Below are 20,266 nucleotides of genomic sequence, written 5' to 3' on the forward strand. Positions count from 1 at the left end.
TAAAGCAATAGGATGGTAGTTTGAGGGATTAGAACAGTCACCCTTTTTAGGAACAGGCTGAATGTAGGGAAACTTCCAGCAAGAAGGAAAGATAGATGTTGACAGACAGAGTTGAAAGAATTTGACTAGGCAAGGTGCAACCACGGAGGCATAGTTTCGGAGAACAATAGGAGGGACCCCATCAGCTCCATAAGCCTTCTGAGGGTTTAGGCCAGCGAGGGCATGGAAAACATCATTGCGAAGAATTTTAACACGTAGCATGGAGTAGTCAGAGGGTTGAGGAGAGAGAGAGAAACAAGCCCTGAATCATCTAAGATATAATTTTTAGCAAAGGTCTGAGCAAAGAGTTCAGCTTTATGGATAGATGTGATAGCAGTGGTGCCATCTGGTTGAAATAAAGAGGGGAAAGAAAAATCAAAGTTATTGGAGATGTATCTGGCTAGGTGCCAGAAGTCAATGAAACACAGATGCCTCAAACACCTGTGTTTCAGTGAGGAAAAGATGAGGTTTAGTAGAGGAGAGGTGGTGTTCTACAGATTGAAAATTTGATCTGAGACTGTGAATGTTGCTGCGAATGTTGCATAAGTTAATGAAGAAAAAGTTGAGGGGGCAGTCAAGACACTTAAGGGTCAATACCAGAATAACAGTCAGACCTGGGGACATTTGTGATCCTCTCCCAAGATGGGAATTCCAAGGCTTGTCACTATGATAATTTTGAATTTTGAGTTAAGTGTGTGTGTGTGTGTGTGTGTGTGTGTGTGTGTGTGTGTGTGTGTGTGTGTGTGTGTGTGTGTGTGTGTGTGTGTGTGTGTGTGTGTGTGTGTGTGTGTGTATAATTAAGTGCTTGTAGTTTTGTGTAAAGGAAGACAGCAGTCTTTAGGGGACAGGCTGTGACTGCCCCCTCGTGTTGTGAGACTCAAAGGGAAATGTTCAATAAGGTCACAGCTGGGTTTAATGATAAGTTCACAGCATCCCTTGATCCAGTGCTTTAGACCTCACTGGGAGTAATTATCATTTCAGCAAGTGCCTACTGCCTCCTCCAATCACTATACCGTGAGAAGAAAGCAAGCGTGAAACTCGGGAAGGGAGTGTATCCTCCTACAGCTTCTATCCTTCTCTCTTTAGCTTCATATCAAGTTTCTTTTCTTAATGTTCTATTGCTGGTAAGGTATAGGGCCATTGTTCTTCTCCTAAGTCTATTAACAGTAGTATTCCTCTGGGTTCTGTCCTGTCACCCACTCTCTTCATCAATGATCATCTGAGGCAAACTCTTGTCCACTCCTATGCTGATGATAGCACCCTGCACTTTCCCACATCTTTTCACAAACATCCAACCCTTCAGCAATTAAACAGCTCACACAGGGAACCCATAGAACACCTGACATCAGATCTCTCTAAAATATTTGATTGAAGCAAAGCAAACAGTATTGTTCAGTACTTTAAAAACTCAATTTCCTCCATCTATCAACTCAACACAACCTTCCACCTCAGTATTCCCTCTTCTTCTATGACACTCAACAGTCCCCCTCTTCTAAATTGAACATCCTAGGTTTGTCCTTTACTAATAATCTAAACTGATACTTCACATCTCATCTCAAGCTAAAACAGCTTCTATGAAGTTAGAATTGCTGAGTTGTCTCTTCCAGCTTTCTCACACCCCAAATGCTCTGTACAAGAGCCTTATTCATCCATGTGTGGGGTATGGTTTATATGTATGGAAGTTCCACTCCTATTGCTCTTTTAGACAAGGAGGTATCAACTCCTCTCCTCTAACTGATTGTCTTCAGTCTCTCTCATCACTGCAATGTTGCATCTCTTGCTATCTTCTACAGCTATTTTCATGCTAACTGTTCTTCTGATCTTACTAATTGCAAGCCTCTCCTCTTCCTGCTGCCTTGCTGCACAAGAATCTCTACTTTCTCTCACTCCTATTCTGTCCACCTCTCTAATGCAAGAGTTAACCAGCATTCTCAGTTATTCATCCCTTTCTCTGGTAAACTCTGGAACTCACTGCTCTTTCATTATTTCCACCTTCCTATGACAAACTCTTTCAAGAGGGAGGTTTCAAGACACCTACCCTCCAATATTTGAGAGAGAGAGAGAGAGAGAGAGAGAGAGAGAGAGAGAGAGAGAGAGAGAGAGAGAGAGAGAGAGAGAGAGAGAGAGAGAGAGAGAGAGAGAGAGAGAGAGAGAGAGAGAGAGAGAGAGAGAGAGAGAGAGAGAGAGAGAGAGTACCCTACACCAACTGTTTTCAAGACTGAAGACAACAGGAACTTTCGATGACTCATCATTCTGAGGTTGGTGTTTATTTACAATGGTATTTTGCATAAAATTTCTAGGTTATTATTTTTGTATTTGATGCAAAGGACAATCCACTTTTTTGTCTTTTTTAGGATGATCCAAGTGCCCTCTTATACCGCAAAATATACGGTTCTTCATGTTTTCTTTTACTGTATTTTTTCTATACATAATTTAGGTTATTTTCATTCAATTCTATGTTTTGGATACAACATGAACCCATAAAAGTGAAAAAAATAGGGGGATTAATTCTTTTTACATTAATTTGAGGGGAATAAATTGCTTCCAATTTAAACATTTCCAATATGAACAGCCCCATTAAGTTTGAATCACAAGGTACCAATGTATTTTAGTTATATAATTTGCTTTTAATAATTATGACATGATTTGAGGAAGTCAAAACTATTCAAAAGGAGAAAATAGTAAACTTCTTTCCGACCAGTCTCTTTATTTTTCCAGAAAACTTGACAATCACAAAACTCTGATAACGTGAAAGTCGGAGTACTGTAGTTTACACTTCTCCTCCTACAGTGGTACCTCAGTATACAACCACTTTGGAATTCGTCCAACTTGGTATGTGTCTTGTTTGGACGCAAAAATTTTTTTTTTTTTTTTTTCATGAAGGAAGGACACTGGCCAAGGGCAACAAAAATTCAATAAAAAAAAATGCCCACTGAAATGCCAGTCCCTTAAAATGGCCAAAGCAGTGGTCAAAAATTGATGAATAAGTGTCTTTTTTTTTTTTATGAAGGAAGGATACTGGCCAAGGGCAACAAAAATCCAATAAAAAAAATATGCCCACTGAAATGCCAGTCCGATAAAAGGGTCAAAGCAGTGGTCAAAAATTGATGAATAAGTGTCTTGAAACGTCCCTCTTGAAGAAATTCAAGTCATAGGAAGGTGGAAATACAGAAGCAGGCAGGGAGTTCCAGAGTTTACCAGAGAAAGGGATGAATGACTGAGAGTATTAGTTAACTCTTGCGTTAGAGAGATGGATGGAGTAGGGATGAGAGAAAGAAGAAAGTCTTGTGCAGCGAGGCCACAGGAGGAGGGGAGGCATGCAGTTAGCAAGATCAGAAGAGTGGTTAGCATGAAAATAGCAGTAAAAGACAGCTAGAGATGCAACATTGCGGCGGTGAGAGAGAGGCTGAAGACAGTCAGTTAGAGGAGAGGAGTTGATGAGACGAAAAGCTTTTGATTCCACCCTGTCTACAAGAGCAGTATGAGTGGAACCCACCTAGACATGTGAAGCATACTCCATACATGGACGGATAAGGCCCTTGTACAGAATTAGCAGCTGGGGGGGTGAGAAAAACTGGTGGAGACGTCTCTGAACACCTAACTTCATAGAAGCTGTTTTAGCTAGAGGTGAGATGTGAAGTTTCCAGTTCAGATTATAAGTAAAGGACAGACCGAGGATATTCAGTGTAGAAGAGGGGGACAGTTGAGTGTCATTGAAGAAGAGGGGGTAGTTGTCAAGAAGGTTGTGTCGAGTTGATAGATGGAGGAATTGAGTTTTTGAGGCATTGAACAATACCAACTTTGCTCTGCCCCAATCAGAAATTTTTGAAAGATCAGAAGTCAAGCGTTCTGTGGCTTCCCTGCGCGAAATGTTTACCTCCTGAAGGGTTGGACGTCTATGAAAAGACGTGGAAAAGTGCAGGGTGGTATCATCAGCATAGGAGTGGATAGGACAAGAAGTTTGGTTTAGAAGATCATTAATAAATAATAAGAAGAGAGTGGGTGACAGGACAGAACCCTGAGGAACGCCACTGTTAATAGATTTAGGAGAAGAACAGTGACCGTCTACCACACCAGCAATAGAATGGTCAGAAAGGAAACTTGAGATGAAGTTACAGAGAGAAGGAGAGAAGCTGTTGGAGGGTAGTTTGGAAATCAAAGCTTTGTGCCAGACTCTATCAAATGCTTTTGATATGTCCAAGGCAACAGCAGAAGTTTCACCAAAATCTCTAAAAGAGGATGACCAAGACTCAGTAAGGAAAACTAGAAGATCACCAGTAGAGCGGCCTTGACGGAACCCAGTTTCGGAGAACAATAGGAGGGACCCCATCAGCTCCATAAGCCTTCCGAGGGTTTAGGACAGCGAGGGCATGGAAAACATCATTGTGAAGAATTTTAATAGGTGGCATGAAGTAGTCGGAGGGTGGAGGAGAGGGAGGAACAAGCCCAGAATCGTCCAAGATAGAGTTTTTAGCAAAGGTTTGAGCGAAGAGTTCAGCTTTAGAAATAGATGTGATAGCAGTGGTGCCATCTGGTTGAAACAGAGGAGGGAAAGAAGAAGAAGCAAAGTTATTGGAGATATTTTTGGCTAGGTGCCAGAAGTCACGAGGGGAGTTAGATCTTGAAAGGTTTTGACACTTTCTGTTAATGAAGGAGTTTTTGACTAGTTGGAGAACAGACTTGGCATGGTTCCAGGCAGAAACATAAAGTGCACGAGATTCTGGTGATGGAAGACTTAAGTACCTTTTGTGGGCCACCTCTCTATCATGTATAGCATGAGAACAAGCAGAAGGTTTAGGACGAGAAAATGAATGAGGAATGTACGCCTCCATGCCAGACACTATCACCTCTGTTATGCACTCAGCACACAAAGACGTGTCTTTGACATGGAAGCAGTAGTCATTCCAAGGAAAATCAGCAAAATACCTCCTCAGGTCCCCCCAACTAGCAGAGGCAAAACGCCAGAGGCACCTTCGCTCAGGGGAATCCTGAGGAGGGATTGGAGCGATAGGACAAGATAAAGATATGAGATTGTGATCGGAGGAGCCCAACGGAGAAGAAAGGGTGACAGCATAAGCAGAAGGATTAGAGGTCAGGAAAAGGTCAAGAATGTTGGGCGTATCTCCAAGACAGTCAGGAATATGAGTAGGGTGTTGCACCAATTGCTCTAGGTCGTGGAGGATAGCAAAGTTGTAGGCTAGTTCACCAGGATGGCCAGTGAAGGGAGAGGAAAGCCAAAGCTGGTGGTGAACACTGAAGTCTCCAAGAATGGAGATCTCTGCAAAAGGGAAGAGAGTCAGAATGTGCTCCACTTTGGAAATTAAGTAGTCAAAGAATTTCTTATAGTCAGAGGAGTTAGGTGAGAGGTATACAGCACAGATAAATTTAGTTTGAGAGTGACTCTGTAGTCATAGCCAGATGGTGGAAAACTCGGAAGATTCAAGAGCGTGGGCACGAGAGCAGGTTAAGTCACTGCGCACATAAACGCAGCATCCAGCTTTGGATCGAAAAATAGGATAGAGAAAGTAGGAGGGAACAGAAAAGGGGCTACTGTCAGTTGCCTCAGACACCTGAGTTTCAGTGAGGAAAAGAAGATGAGGTTTAGAAGATGAGAGGTGGTGTTCTACAGATTGAAAATTAGATCTTAGACCGCGAATGGTACAGAAGTTAATGAAGAAAAAGTTGAGGGGGGGGTGTCAAGACACTTAGGGTCGTCGACAGAAAGGCAGTCCGACCTGAGGACATTTATGGTCCCCTCCCCAGATGGGGACTCCGAGGCTGGTGTAGGAGTCGCCATTATAATTTTAAAATTTTTGAGTGAATGGTGTGTGTGTGTGTTATTAGGTGCTTGTAGTTTTGTGTGGAGGAAGAGAGTTGTCTTTAGAGGTTTGTGTGGAAGAAGAGAGTTGTCTTTAGAGGGCAGGCTGTGACTGCTCCCTTGTGTTGTGAGACACAAAGGGAAACGTTCAGTGAGGTCACAGCTGGGTTTAATCCCTTCCCGGTGGAGGATCTATATGTAAACGTTTTGAAATTGGGACTTTTTGTCGGCGCGTCTATATATAGACATTTGCTCTCATTTGACCACACTAGATTGTAGCATGGTCTATATATAGACGATTCCTTACTACTACCAAAATTAATAAAATAAATTGGTACTTGGCATCTCAAATCCCCTGACACTTGCCGACATTGCCTATCAAGGACAGTCACCGCTTGAGCTTTGTCGGTGGTGGATGTGCTACTCACATCAGCTAACACTGAGAGTTTTTGCCTTTTTCTATTTTCCTTTATTATTAGTCTATCATGTCAAGGAGAAAGAGACCTCTTAAGCTGGAAGATATTACAGCTTTGGTAGTTGAGGATATAGATGTTGATTTTTTGGATGATTTTGATGATTCTGATTCATCTACTGTCAGTACTTACACTGATACAGAATCAGAGTCTGAGGTTGAGCCAGATGACCAGTCTGATGCTGAAGAAGAAACAGACGCTGATGATGATATTCAATATAACTGGCAGTCAATCTGCTGTTGACGGAGAGCCTTTTCCCTTTACGGGAGATAGTGGTGTAAAACTTGTCCTGGAAGATGACCAGTCACCTTTAGAAATATTTCATGCTTTTTTTTATGATGAATTGCTGGATCAAATTGTATCAGAGACCAATAAGTGTGCAGCAAAAGTCTGTGATGAAAAAAGGAGAAAGGGTAAAATGAAGAGAAAAAGCAGGGACTTGTTATGGAGAGATACTAACAAAGGAGAAATGTATGCATTCCTTGGATTGCTGCTTTTACAAGGAATTGTAAAAAAGACATCTATCTATTCATATCACTCTACCAATCAGCTTATTGCTGCTCCTTTTTTTTGGAAAATGTATATCAAGAGACAGATTTGCTCTTCTCCTAAAGTACCTGCATTTCACTGACAATGAGGATAGCAGTGACCCTACATACAAGTTCAAGGAGGTCCTGGATATTCTCATACAAAGATTCAAGTCATATTATGTTCCAAAGCAAAATGTAAGCATTGATGAGTCTCTCCTGCTCTGGAAAGGTAGGCTAAAGTGGAAGCGATATATTCCACTAAAACGAGCTAGACTCAGTATAGAAAGTTATATCTTAGCTGAGTCTGATACTGGCTATGTTTGGGATCTTTTAGTCTACATAGGAAAGAAAACAAAATATGACTTTGAAATAGAAAACTTGTCAGATGAAAAAGTGGAAACACTTACAAAGCCTACTAAGATAGTTTTGAGACTAATGCAGTCCCTACTGAATCAGGGCTACATTCTGGGAGTTGATAACTTCTACACCTCACCAGAATTGTTTGAAATTCTTCTTGACAACAAAACAGATGGAGTAGGCACTGTGAGATCCAACAGAAAACTGCTATACCCGGAAGTTAAATAAAAAATTCTGAAGAAAGGTGAAACTGTAGTACAGTACAAGCATAAAATGATGCACATGAAATGGAGGGATAAGAAATATGTGAACATGCTAAGCACAGTATATGAAGATTCTATAGAAGAGGTAACAGTAGCAGGGAAGCAAGTAAGCAAGCCAGATGCGTGCATCAAATACAGGAAACATTACATGGCTGGAATAGATAAAATGGACCAAATAATCTCCGTACAAACATCAGCTCGGAAGGGTGTGAAGAAATATTATAAGAAAATATTGCTGGACATTGCATCACTTAACTGCCATGTTATTTACAAAGCAAATGGTGGACGGAAATGCTTCCTTGACTTCAAGCTACAGTTGACTCAGGAGATGTAATCTCAAAATATGCTGGTGACATCTACCACCTAAGGAAGCCTGGTGGTGATCTCTCTCTTGGACCATGTCCAGCACGACTCAGTGAAAGACATTTAATTGTAGAGACAGGATCCCATGATGAAAATAGTGATAAAAAAGTCCAAAGACAGTGTGCCTATTGTGCTCTACTCAAAAAAGAAGAAAAGAAGCTGTGATGTGTGTCAGCTAACACTGTGTGTTGTGCCAAGCTTCAAACTATACCACATGGTAGCAGCTTTGCCTAAAACTGAATAAGTACAAAAAGAATACGAAAAACAAATGAAAAAAAAAAGTGGAGGGAGGGAGGGAGGGTAAACCACATCCAGGTCACAAGTCCTGAACATTGCCTTTGCAATGAGTGTGAGTGACTCTAAACCTTCATATATATGTATCAATATACATATAACCAACCAAACTTAAATAAGATCTATATATAGATTCAAATGTTTGTTCAGTTTTGTGGCAGGGTCTATACATAGATGTCAGTCACTTGCGGGGAAACTATATATAGATTTATGGATGAAAGTCGACAGCGTCTATATATAGATTTTCTTTTTGGTAGTACATACATCTGCCCTGCTGCTGGGAAGAGGTTAATGATAAGTTCACAGCACCCCCTGAACAGTGCTTTAGACTCACTGGGAGTAATTATCGTTTTGGCAGGTGTCTACTGCCTCCTGCTATACAACCTTAGTTTAGAATACATCTCACCTGCTAGAACTTGTATGGGTCAAAATGAGTCATGGTGCCACCCTTGTTTACCTCTCTTGAGACAAAGTCACAACTCACGACTGCCCATGAGTGCCAGTACACCCACTGCTACCATACAGTGAACAACCTGCTCTATAACTCTGTGAATTTTCACGTGATTTTGTGTCTTTTTTTTGCGTAAATTTTTAGTAAATTCACTAACCCTGCATTCTAAGAAAGTTAATGAGAAAAGCCAAGCAATGGAGAAAATAGTTAGGATCACCATGAAGATGTAAAAGGAGATTGTAAGGAAATATTGAAAATGAAAACAGCCCTGTTCAGTGACACACCCGATATATTGTTAACATCTCAGCAGCTGGGCTGTGTTTTTTGCCTCGTCTCCATGACTAGGCCACTACCTCTGTTTTATTACTGCAATCATGTAGGATATTTTTACTATTGTGATTGCTTGCTTTTTTGTTCATCTGTACTGCTAGCTTACTTTAAACATTACATGCATAAATACATAAAAAAAATTTTTCCTGAATATGCCCTGCTGAAATGGGGGTGCGTCTTATGTGAACGTGCATCTTATATGCCATCAAATACAGTATGTATTTTAGTATCAAGCAGTATTTGAAATTATTTTATACAATCCTCTCAATGTACCGATTAATATGCCAATAACAATAGGATATTTTTATGATAATGGAAAATGACAATCATTTCCCCTTTATTTCTTATAGGAAAAATTTGTTTGGCATATGTCCTGTTTGATATAGGTCCAAGGATCTGGAACGGATTAAGGACGTATACCAAGGTACCACTGTATCCTTACTTAGCCAAGTTTATAATTTTTTTCACATGTTCAGAGAGATATCAGCCACAAGATGCATATTATATGAAAATAAAACCACAAGTGTAAAGGAGTGGTGCACCTGGTTTGCCAGCAGCAATGTTTCAGCATCATTACTAATTTTCCTTGTCAGTGCTCACCTCAGTGCTATTCACAGACATTACTTTTCATCCAAGTCACTGATGATGCCACCTGATTGAGTTTCATTATCATCTGACCTTTGTAACTCAATTTCAAGAATCACTTCACATTTGGACTCGCCATCAGAGATAAGTACAACACACTATAACATGTATCAATCACACACTGCATAGCATCATCTCCCCACATCACTCACCACTCCCATCACCCTTAAAATAGTGTCAATTTGTCATCATGAATCATAAAAATCAAACAAACCAATAAAAATGAGCCACTGTGCATTGTCAGTTAGGCCATAACTTACAGAGATAATTCATCAGTTCCACAGAGGAAACTTACATGAAATACTATGGTAATTCATCAGTAATGAAGTTGTGGTTACTCTCATTACTATCCTACCCCAACTAGGCAAAGTGGAGCCTCTGCCATGTTGTCCTTAGTATAATGCTCTTTCAGAGGAACACAGTTTCTTTGTTAAAATTATCTGCAGTCTCAAACAGAGCTTTGTCATGAAGCTGAAAAACTTTACTATAAAAGGGAGTACAAACAATGAACTAAAATTAAAGGAAAAAATTTTGAAAGTACACTACAAATGGATGCAGCATGCCCATCTATCATCAGTTCCACCCCACAAAATATACTATCAATGAAGTCAGGATGGGCTAACTTTCTGTTTCATAGAAGGATAGGCATGATACTGGCCCTTTCCTGTACACTCTTAGCTTTTCATGCAATGGCAATTGCATTCTGGTTAACCATTATGCAAAGGAATTGCAATATCATAATCACTGAAGTCTGATCAAAGTGCACTTGCTGGTCCACAAAAAAGAATCCAGCTAGTGTGAGAAAAAGAATGGCAGTAGACGATGGTTGATTAAAAATTCAAAGTTAACATTAATGGAAGTGACCAACTTGAAAATCCAAAAAATATTGAAAAATACAAAAATCATCTCATGGCATCCTTAGGACTAGTACTTCACAATGCTAACATGATAATTTGTCATTCACTTTTAAATACCATTTAAATCTCCATTTAAATGGCCCCTTCACATTCAGTCAATTAGTCTAGGTCACCATTGAGGAGATGGTTGTAGAAAATATTCATTAAAAAAGCTAAAAAAATTTAAGAGGAACAGTTTTTTTTATGGTAGCATATGGAAGTTTCCTCACTCACAGCCACGTATCCAGTGCAGAAAGAGCAATGCACTGGCAATTAGGAACCTCAGTATGTGTTGTACATGCTTTGAGAAAAGTTGAAAGTTAATGACACTCTCTCACTAACTTTTACACCTGGGTGTGATATGAGGAAGTCTTATCACACCCAAAAAGGAGCAAGATACTCGCAAAGGCATGCCAAATATTAGTTGAGAGCAGACAACAAGATGAGGGTGTGAGCAATGCCTCAGGCATGTCACCCAACTTTCACATGTCACAGCCTGTCCTTCCCGCTACCTCACTTCCCACATCTCCCACTCCATATACAAGTTTTGCTTCTACCTCTGCTGCTCCTACTACTACTTCTGCTACTTCTGTTGATGCTTCTGCTGCTACACAATTATAGCTACTGTCCTAAATATCACTGTCTCCACTTTAAAGAGAGAGTGTCTTTGTGAAGAAATTGAAAATTTTCAAGAGATGAAGAACCCTCATTCACAGGGGGATAAAGTTCTAGTTTGAATGGATTAGCTTCATACACTGGTGGACAACATACATTGTCCCGAAATAAAATGCAAAAAAGTTCTCAGCCTGAAACTCATCAATAATTACTAGGCCAAATGCATCAATGTAACATGCCCTCATTGTAAAAATTACGTATAATATCTAGTCAAAATCAACTACAACTCAAAATAAATGCATTAAAATACGTGTCTCCAAAAAATTCCAGTACTATATGGCTATGTATGGATGAAAACTGCGTGCGCATCCCTTTAAACTTTAAAGCCTCGTATCTCAAAACCAACTTGTTGCACTTTAGAGGCATATTTCTCCACCATTTATTGTCCACTTTTGATGATTCTGGTGTCATTAGAAAGGGAATCAAGATCCCAAAAAAATTTGAGACAGAATTCTGATTAAGTACTGAGTTTTTTACTAGCTAAGGCAAAAAAGCAGTTGAATTTTTTTTTTTCTCAGCATCAATACGAAAAAAATGAAAATTGTCACATAGTTTTCTTAGAAAACTATCAATGTATCTTGTGACAAGTTTTCAAGAAAATCCAAGAAAACCTTTTGCCAAAATGTGCAAAAATCTAAACCTTAATTTTTTTTGTATTTCCATTAAAATAAGAAAACTACTGCACAAATTTAATGAAACTTATACATATAACTCCTTTAAATAAACTTCATAGCTCATAAAAATTTGGTGGTTTGGTTCATAAATAATAAATGGAAATTAACTCAAGTCAGAAATTAACTCAGTTTAAGTTACCAAGCTCTCTGTTATTGGTAACAAATCTCCAATATGAATTACAAATTTCTACATAAATTGATTTAACACAGCTTGTTCTTGTGCTATACATGGCCCACAAAAGGTAGTTAAGCCTTCCATCACCAGAATCTCATGCACTTTAAATTTCAACCTGGAACCATGTCAAGTCTGTTCTCCAACTAGCCAAAAACTCCTTCATTAACAGAAAGTGTCAAAATCTTTCAAGATCTAACTCTCCTCATAACTACTGGCATCTAGCCAAAAATATTTCCAATAACTTTGCTTCTTCTTTTCCTTCATTATTTCAACCAGATGGCACCACTGCTATAACATCTATTTCTAAAGCTGAACTCTTCACTCAAACCTTTGCTAAAAACTCTACCTTGGACAATTCTGGGCTTGCTCCTCCCTCTCCTCTACCCTCAGACTATTTCATGCTACCTATTAAAATTCCTCGCAATGATGTTTTCCATGCCCTCACCGGCCTAAACCCTAGGAAGGCTTATGGAGCTGATGGGGTCCCTCCTATTGTTCTCCGAAACTGAACCTCCGTGCTTGCACCTTGCCTCTTTTAGCTCTGTCAACATCTACCTTTCCTTCTTGCTGGAAGTTTGCCTACATTCAACCCGTTCCTAAAAAGGGTGACCATTCTAATCCCTCAAACTACCATCCTATTGCTTTAATTTCCTGCCTATCTAAAGTTTTTTAATCTATCCTCAACAGGAAGATTCTTAAACTTCAATCACTTCACAACCTTCTACCTGCTTGCCAGCATGGGTTCCGTCAAGGCCACTCTACTGGTGATCTGGTTTTCCTTACTGAGTCTTGGTCATCCTCTTTTAGAGATTTTGGTGAAACTTTTGCTGTTGCCTTGGATATATCAAAAGCTTTTGATAGAGTCTGGCACAAAGCTTTGATTTCCAAACTACCCTCCTTCAGCTTCCATCCTTCTCTCTGTAACTTCATCTCAAGTTTCCTTTCTGATTATTCTATTCCTGCTGTGGTAGACAGTCACTGTTCTTCTCCTAAATCTATTAACAGTGGTGTTCCTCAGGGTTCTGTCCTGTCACCCACTCTCTTATTATTCATCAATGACCTTCTAAACCAAATTTCTTGTCCTATCCACTCCTACGCTGATGATACCACTCTAAACTTTTCCATGTCTTTTCATAGACGCCCAACCCTTCAAGAAGTAAACATTTCACGCAGGGAAGCCACAGAATGCCTGACTTCTCATCTTTCTAAAATTTCTGATTGGGGCAGAGCAAACTTGGTATTGTTCAATACCTCAAAAACTCAATTCTTCCATCTATCAACTCGACACAACCTTCCAGACAACTATCCCCTCTTCTTCAGTGATACTCAACTGTCCCCCTCTTCTACAATGAACATCCTCAGTCAGTCCTTTACTTATAATCTGAACTGGAAACTTCACATCCCATCTCTAGCTAAAACAGCTTCTATGAAGTTAGGTGTTCTGAGATCTCTCCGCCAGTTTTTCTCACCTTCCCAGCTGCTAACTCTGTACAATGACCTTATCCGTCCATGTATGGAGTATGCTTCACATGTCTAGGGGGGTTCCACTCATACCACTCTTCTAGACAGGGTGGAATCAAAAGCTTTTCATCTCATCAACTCCTCTCTTCTCCTCTAACTGTCTTCAGCCTTTCTCTCATCACCGCAATGTTGTCTCTCTAGCTGTCTTCTACCACTATTTTCATGCTAACTGCTCTTCTAATCTTGCTAACTGCATGCCTCCTCTCCTCCCACAGCCTCGCTGCACAAGACTTCCTTCTTTTTCTCACCCCTATTCTGTCCACCTCTCTAATGCAAGAGTTAACCAGTATTCTCAATCATTCATCCCTTTCTCTGGTAAACTCTGGAAATCCCTGCCTGCTCCTGTATTTCCACCTTCCTATGACTTGAATTCCTTCAATAGGAAGGTTTCAAGACACTTATCCTTCAATTTTTGACAACTGCTTTGGACCCTTTTCTGGGACTGGCATCTCAGTGAACATTTTTTTTTTTATAGATTTTTTCTTGTCCTTGGCCAGTGTCCCTTCTACATTAAAAAAAAAAAAAAACTTTTTCTGCCTAAAATATTGACTATTATTTTCTTCTGTATCATGTACATCTAGTCCAACACTACTTAATCCTCAATGCTACTCATGCATACTGCTGACTACAATAAATCAAATGCTGACTGCCCCTCTATCCAACATTTACAAATCAGTCCAGATGCTCCTCAGCACTTGTGACACATAGATTGCTAAAAACAGCATGAGGCGGATGGGCTTTTCATTTTTATGTTTTTGCACCTTTACCTTACAAATTTACAATGGACTTCATTGGGAAAATTTTCTGCTACAAAATAACATTCTACCAAAAAAATTACTGACAAGTGAATACAAATTATCATGAAAATTACAGATTAAAAGAAAACATATCTTGTTCTTGTTGCTAAATAATAGCTTTACTATTAATTTTCAGATTCATGTAGTTCAGATGGCAAGAATAAGAATAACTTAACTTCACCTCATAAGACCAGTCTCAACTTAACACAAAAGAAATACACTGACCTCTTTGCAGGTGAGAATACATCACAAAGTGTCAGTGCTGGGCTGCACAATGGCAAGGTGTGTGATTCTTCCACTGATATGTTGTTGCCTGTATAGATATAAAACAATCAATCATCATCATCATCCTCACCAATATCACTACTAAATTTAATATTAAGTGCAGGGTGAGATTTCTATAACTGACAAAGGAGCCAGGGAAAAGAAAAATCAAGGGAAGAAGGGTTCAAAACAGGACATAGGAGGGCAAACCTCAAGACATACCCTATGTTCCAATTAGCTTATTTACTGAGTCATCTTTTTTTCTCATCTATATTTGACGATCCTAGGTAGCCTAATCATCAGTGAAAATATAAACTGATGATATGCTCAAAACTAAGTCAATGCATTTGTTTCATGCCAGGAACTGGAACTGGAAAACATATCTTACCTATGTAAATAAAAAACATTTATTAATTCTTAATCAATAAAGCAGGGTACTCAACAGCAAACATGAATCGTTCCAATGTAGTGTTCATTATGGTGAATGTGCACTATGGCAAATGAAGAACTTATGGAAAAAAATTGATTCCAAGGAACAAGACAATAATACAAATAATCCCACACTTTTTTAAACAGTACATCAAAATGAGTACATTTGCTCTACTACATTTGAGATGACACAACAAATAAATATATTGGGATGGTAAATTCTTACCATCCCAAGTTTCACACTGCTTTGACAAGTATCGGTCACATTTACCTACTGGTGGCCCCACACATATCCATACCATAAACCTCCATAAGTTGGAGCCGTCTCTCTCTCTCTCTCTCTCTCTCTCTCTCTCTCTCTCTCTCTCTCTCTCTCTCTCTCTCTCTCTCTCTCTCTGAAAATAAGAACAATCCTAAGGATTGCTAAATAGAATGAGACTGATTAAGAATGAAAATGGAATTACGTATTTGAAAGTGGGAAAGATTGAGAAAGGATGAAGCAAAATTTACATAAAATATGAGAGAGAGAGAGAGAGAGAGAGAGAGAGAGAGAGAGAGAGAGAGAGAGAGAGAGAGAGAGAGAGAGAGAGAGAGAGAGAGAGAGAGAGAGAGAGAGAGAGAGAGAGAGAGAGAGAGAGAGAGAGAGAGAGAGAGAGAGAGAGAGAGAGAGAGAGAGAGAGGGGGGGGGGGGCAGACTGGGGCTCCCTTCGCCGAGACCTGCGCAGGACTGACTGGCCTTCCATCCTGCAGGGTGGAGCGGAGGTACAGGCGCGAGCCTTCACTTCCCGCCTCTTGGCGCTCCAGGAGCAACACGTGCCCCACCGTGAGTTCGTCACCAGACCAACGGACCAGCCTTGGTTTGGCTACCGCTGCCGCGTTGCCACCGAGGCGAAGTATTCTGTGTGGCTCCGCTACAAGCAGAGTCCTACTCGGCGCAACAAAGACCTACATCATGCAGCCTGCAAGAGGATGGTGACGACCTGCCGGTGGGCTGTAGGGAGGTGGGAGCAGGACCTGCGGCGCCAGCTAGGAGGCCCTGGAGTGGGCAACAAGACTTGGTGGTCCCTTGTTAAGGGCAGACAGGGCCTCAACCGTCAAGACACTGTCCCTCCTCTCACAAGGCCCGACGGAACGGTGGCCACCAGCAGCAAGGACAAAGCCCAGCTGCTGGCCCCCCTTTTCGCCGGGAAGATGGAGGTGGACAACCCTGAAAGGTCACCGCCTCTTCTGGAGCAGCAGTGCAGAGAGACTGTAACCAAGGTGGAGGTGACGCAGGGGCTTGTCGAGTGTCTGCTGCAGGGGCTCGATGTACAAAAAGGTACCGGTCCTGACAACATCAGCCCGCACGTCTTGAAACAATGTGCCTGCAAGCTGGCTGTACCCCTCACCACAGTCTTCTCTGCCTGCTTATAGGAAAATACCTGGCCCTTAGTGTGGAAAGAGGCCCGGGTAGTTCCCGTACACAAGAGGAGCTCCAGGTCTGACCCAAAAAATTATCGACCCATCTCCCTGCTCTCTGTGGTGAGGAAAGTGTTTGAGAGGGTGGTGGCAGATGCGGTGTGTCGCCACCTCCAGGACAATTACCTCCTCTCGGACCAACACTTTGGGTTCAGACCTGGGCGGTCCACCTCCAATCTCCTCATGCTCCTCACCGGGGGCTGGCAGGACGCCCTTGATGGCGGCCTCGACTCTGTTGTGGTGGCCCTGGATATAGCAGGCGCCTTCGACAGGGTCTGGCATGGGGGCCTTCTGGAAAAGCTGAGGGCAAAGGGGATCCAGGGTGACCTCCTTCAGCTCCTTGGCAGCTATCTCCAAGGAAGGACCCTCCAGGTCGTTGTCAATGGGCAAGCGTCCGAGTCCCTCCCGGTGAGAGCGTCAGTGCCACAGGGCTCGGTGCTGGGGCCAGTCCTGTGGAACATCTACATGGACGATCTTCTCTGACAGCTGCCGGCGGTCTCAGCTTATGCTGATGATTGCACTCTCTCCTGTACCTACCCTCGACACGAAAGTGTGCGTGCTGCTAAAGAGATCAATCAGCAGCTTGGGGTGATACAGGAATGGGGGGCACGCTGGCAGGTGACCTTTGCTCCGGAGAAGACACAGGCAATGGTAGTTTCTCGATCCCCCGCTGCCGAGCCAGCAGTGGAGGGAGGGCTAAGCTTTGGTGGCCTTCCTCTCGAACTCCAGGAGTCCGTCAAGATTCTGGGGGTTGAGGTGGATTGAGGGCTGCGGTTTGACCGCCACATCAAACACATTGCCCTTAAGGCCTCACACCGAGTCTCCTCCTTGAGGAGGGTGGCCAACTTGCTCGACAGGAGAGGGAGGCTCTTGCTCTACAAGGCCCAGATACGGCCTTATTTAGAGTATGCCGGCCCTCTCCTGGATGTCCTGTGCTGCCACACACATCAGCAAGCTCGACGGCATCCAGCGACGGGCGCTGCGACTGGTGGAAGCAGCAGGTGCCCCAGCCCATCCTGAGGCTCCCGTCGACACACTAGAACACCGCAGGGACGTGGCGGCCCTTGTGGTGTTCCACAAGGCACAGGTGCAGGGTGTGCCACATCTGGCGGGACTACGGCTGCCCACCAGAGTCACCACGCGGGACACGAGAACGGTGTTATCCAGTGGTGACTCAGTGGGAGTGCTGCGTTCCCACTCCAGCCAACACCAGCGCACCTTTTGGGGGCGAGTCTCCAGACTGTGGAACGTCTTCGCGTCCTCCGTCCCTCATATCAGGGGGATGGATACCCAGGATGTGAAGTTAGCAGCACACCACTGGAGGGGCTCGTTCCCAACCCCCCTGCTAATAATATTAACTTAAGTCCATAAAGAATGTATATATATGTATATATCTTTATATTTATATTTGTGTGTTGTGTCCCACCCCTAAAATAGGTTGCACACGGCAGTGCGCCTTCGGGTGATCATGTACCTATGTTTAAATAAAAAGAGAGAGAGAGAGAGAGAGAGAGAGAGAGAGAGAGAGAGAGAGAGAGAGAGAGAGAGAGAGAGAGAGAGAGAGAGAGAGAGAGAGAGAGAGAGAGAGAGAGAGAGAGAGAGAGAGAGAGAGAGAGAGAGAGAGTCGTTTGACTCATGCCACATCCAGCCATAGCCTTTGGAGCAAAACTGAGATACAGCACCCACTCTACCAACTTATTGCAGTAACAGAATTCTCCTCAGTACTAATCAGGAATGTTTATGCCATATCTGACTGCCACTGCTCCACTCTGGATAAGTTTCTGGGCTCTTATCACAAGTTCAGTGAGTTTGAGTAATCTGGGGAGAAGTATGAGCCAACTCAGGATGAACTGGTTGAGACTGAAACCCCCTTATTGCCCAAGGTAACAAGGGCAGCCCCACATAGTTACCCAAGTGGGTTGGTGGAATTACTGTCATCATACTGTGCTATGTATGGTATAACTTTACACACAGAAATAGTACATATTAAGTTATTCCTATAAATTTTACACAGTTGTACAAATATGTAGTCAGAGACAATCACATTGTTTACAAATAACACCAAAGCAAGAATAATACAGCAACAGAGTGGCAGGCAAGATAAGGGAGGCTGGCAGCCAAGATGGAGGATGCACCATAGAGACAAAAATAAGCCAAAATGAGTGTTACTGTACCTTTTCCTCTTAGTTTCAGATAATTCTACATTGATATCTGCAATAAAAAAAATATTGGGAGTTGTGAGCTCCAACAAGCTCAGGGCTGTATGGGTTAATGGAAGAGGAATTCTTCCAAAGAGCAACAAAAAGATGGAAAAAAAAAAAAGAAGGCCCACTGAAGGTGTTATTCCCTAACAAAGATAGCCCAAAAAAAGCAAATCCAGGATTACATGGAAAGTGTCTTGAAATCTTCCTCTTGAAAAAGTTTACCTAAATCATAGGCTGGAAGAAATACTGCAACAGGCAGGGAATTTTAGAGTTTACAGCTAAAAGGAATGAAAGATTGGGAATACTAGCTAACTCTTGCATTAGGGAGTTGGACACTACAGGGGATAAGAAAATAGAAAGTCTTGTGCAGTCAGAGTACAGAATAGAAAGAGATATGCAGTTAGCAAAATCAGAAAAGCAGTCAATGTGAAAGTATTGATAGAAGACAGCAAGAGATGGAACCTTGCAGTGATGAGAGACTGAAGACAATCAGTTAGAGGAAGTGTTAATGAGACAAAACGGTTTTGATTCCACCCTGTTCATGATAGTAGTAAGAGTAGAAGCCTCCACAGCAGTAAAAGTATGCGAAATATACTCCATACATGAGCAAATAAGGCCATTGTAATGAGTCAGCAACTTCAAGGAGTGAGAAAAAACTGGTGAAGACAGCTCAAAACACCTAAACATCACTGAAGCTGTTTTAGTGAGAAACAAGATGTAAAATTTCCAGTTCAGATTTCTATTGGATGATTGATCAAGTATGATTTGTGTAAAAGAGGAAGATACTAGTGTCACTGAGGAGAAAATAGTTATCTGGAAGGCTGTGCAGAGTTTGACAAATGGAAGAATTGAATTTTTAGGTCTTGAACAACACAAAGTTTTCTGTTACAATAAAAAAATTTTACAAAGATTACAAGTCAGGTGTTCTGTGCCTATCCTGCATGAATTGTTCAATTCCTGAAGGCTTGGTCATCTAGAAAAGATGTGGAAAAATGTAGAGTGATAGCATCAGTATATGAGCAGACAGGACAATAAGCTTGAATCAGATCACTGATGAATAAGAAGTAAGTGACAGGACTGAGCACTGAGGATCACCACAGTTAACAGGCTTAAGGCCTGTCTACACCAGGAAACACTATTTGGAAATAATGTTTTGCAAACAGTTTACAGATTGTTTGGAAACATCTGAGAAACATGAAATATATAGAAACATAGAAACATATATCTGAGAATCATATGAGAAAGTCTGGAAACATTTTTGAAACAGCCTGGGAACATTTCAGAAACATTCATCCATCCATCCATCCAGCCAGCCATTTATCCACTCATCCATTTATCCACTCATTCATACATCCAACTTTCTTCACTTGTATTGTCATCACATGCAGGACAGATTTCACAGAACACTTTTACTATATTTACTGATTCTTTAGAAGTTTTCTGGGGATGGCCAGAGCTTCTTCTGAGCACAGGTAGTCAACCACTATTTTCTTGACAGTGATGCACATACCAGCACTGAACTCTCAAATACACTACACTAACCAACTCACTTAGTTCCTTGATTTCAAGACATGCCACCTTCTTTACTCTCACATCTGAGCAGTTTCAAC

At 41.6% G+C, this 20,266-nt stretch overlaps 1 protein-coding gene across 4 annotated transcripts in view; it reads right to left on the reverse strand.

The window, feature by feature from the left end:
• The window catches only part of LOC135104258 (breast cancer type 2 susceptibility protein-like), a 315,255-nt gene that overhangs the window by 245,149 nt on the left and 49,840 nt on the right, over nt 1-20,266 (reverse strand). For all 4 annotated transcript variants that reach the window (XM_064011445.1, XM_064011444.1, XM_064011446.1 and 1 more), the window contains exon 4: nt 14,527-14,614. In XM_064011445.1, the coding sequence (XP_063867515.1) occupies nt 14,527-14,614 (88 nt within the window). The remainder of the gene's footprint in view (nt 1-14,526; nt 14,615-20,266) is intronic.

Source organism: Scylla paramamosain, chromosome 10, assembly GCF_035594125.1.
Source record: "Scylla paramamosain isolate STU-SP2022 chromosome 10, ASM3559412v1, whole genome shotgun sequence".
Taxonomy (NCBI): Eukaryota; Metazoa; Arthropoda; class Malacostraca; order Decapoda; family Portunidae; genus Scylla; species Scylla paramamosain.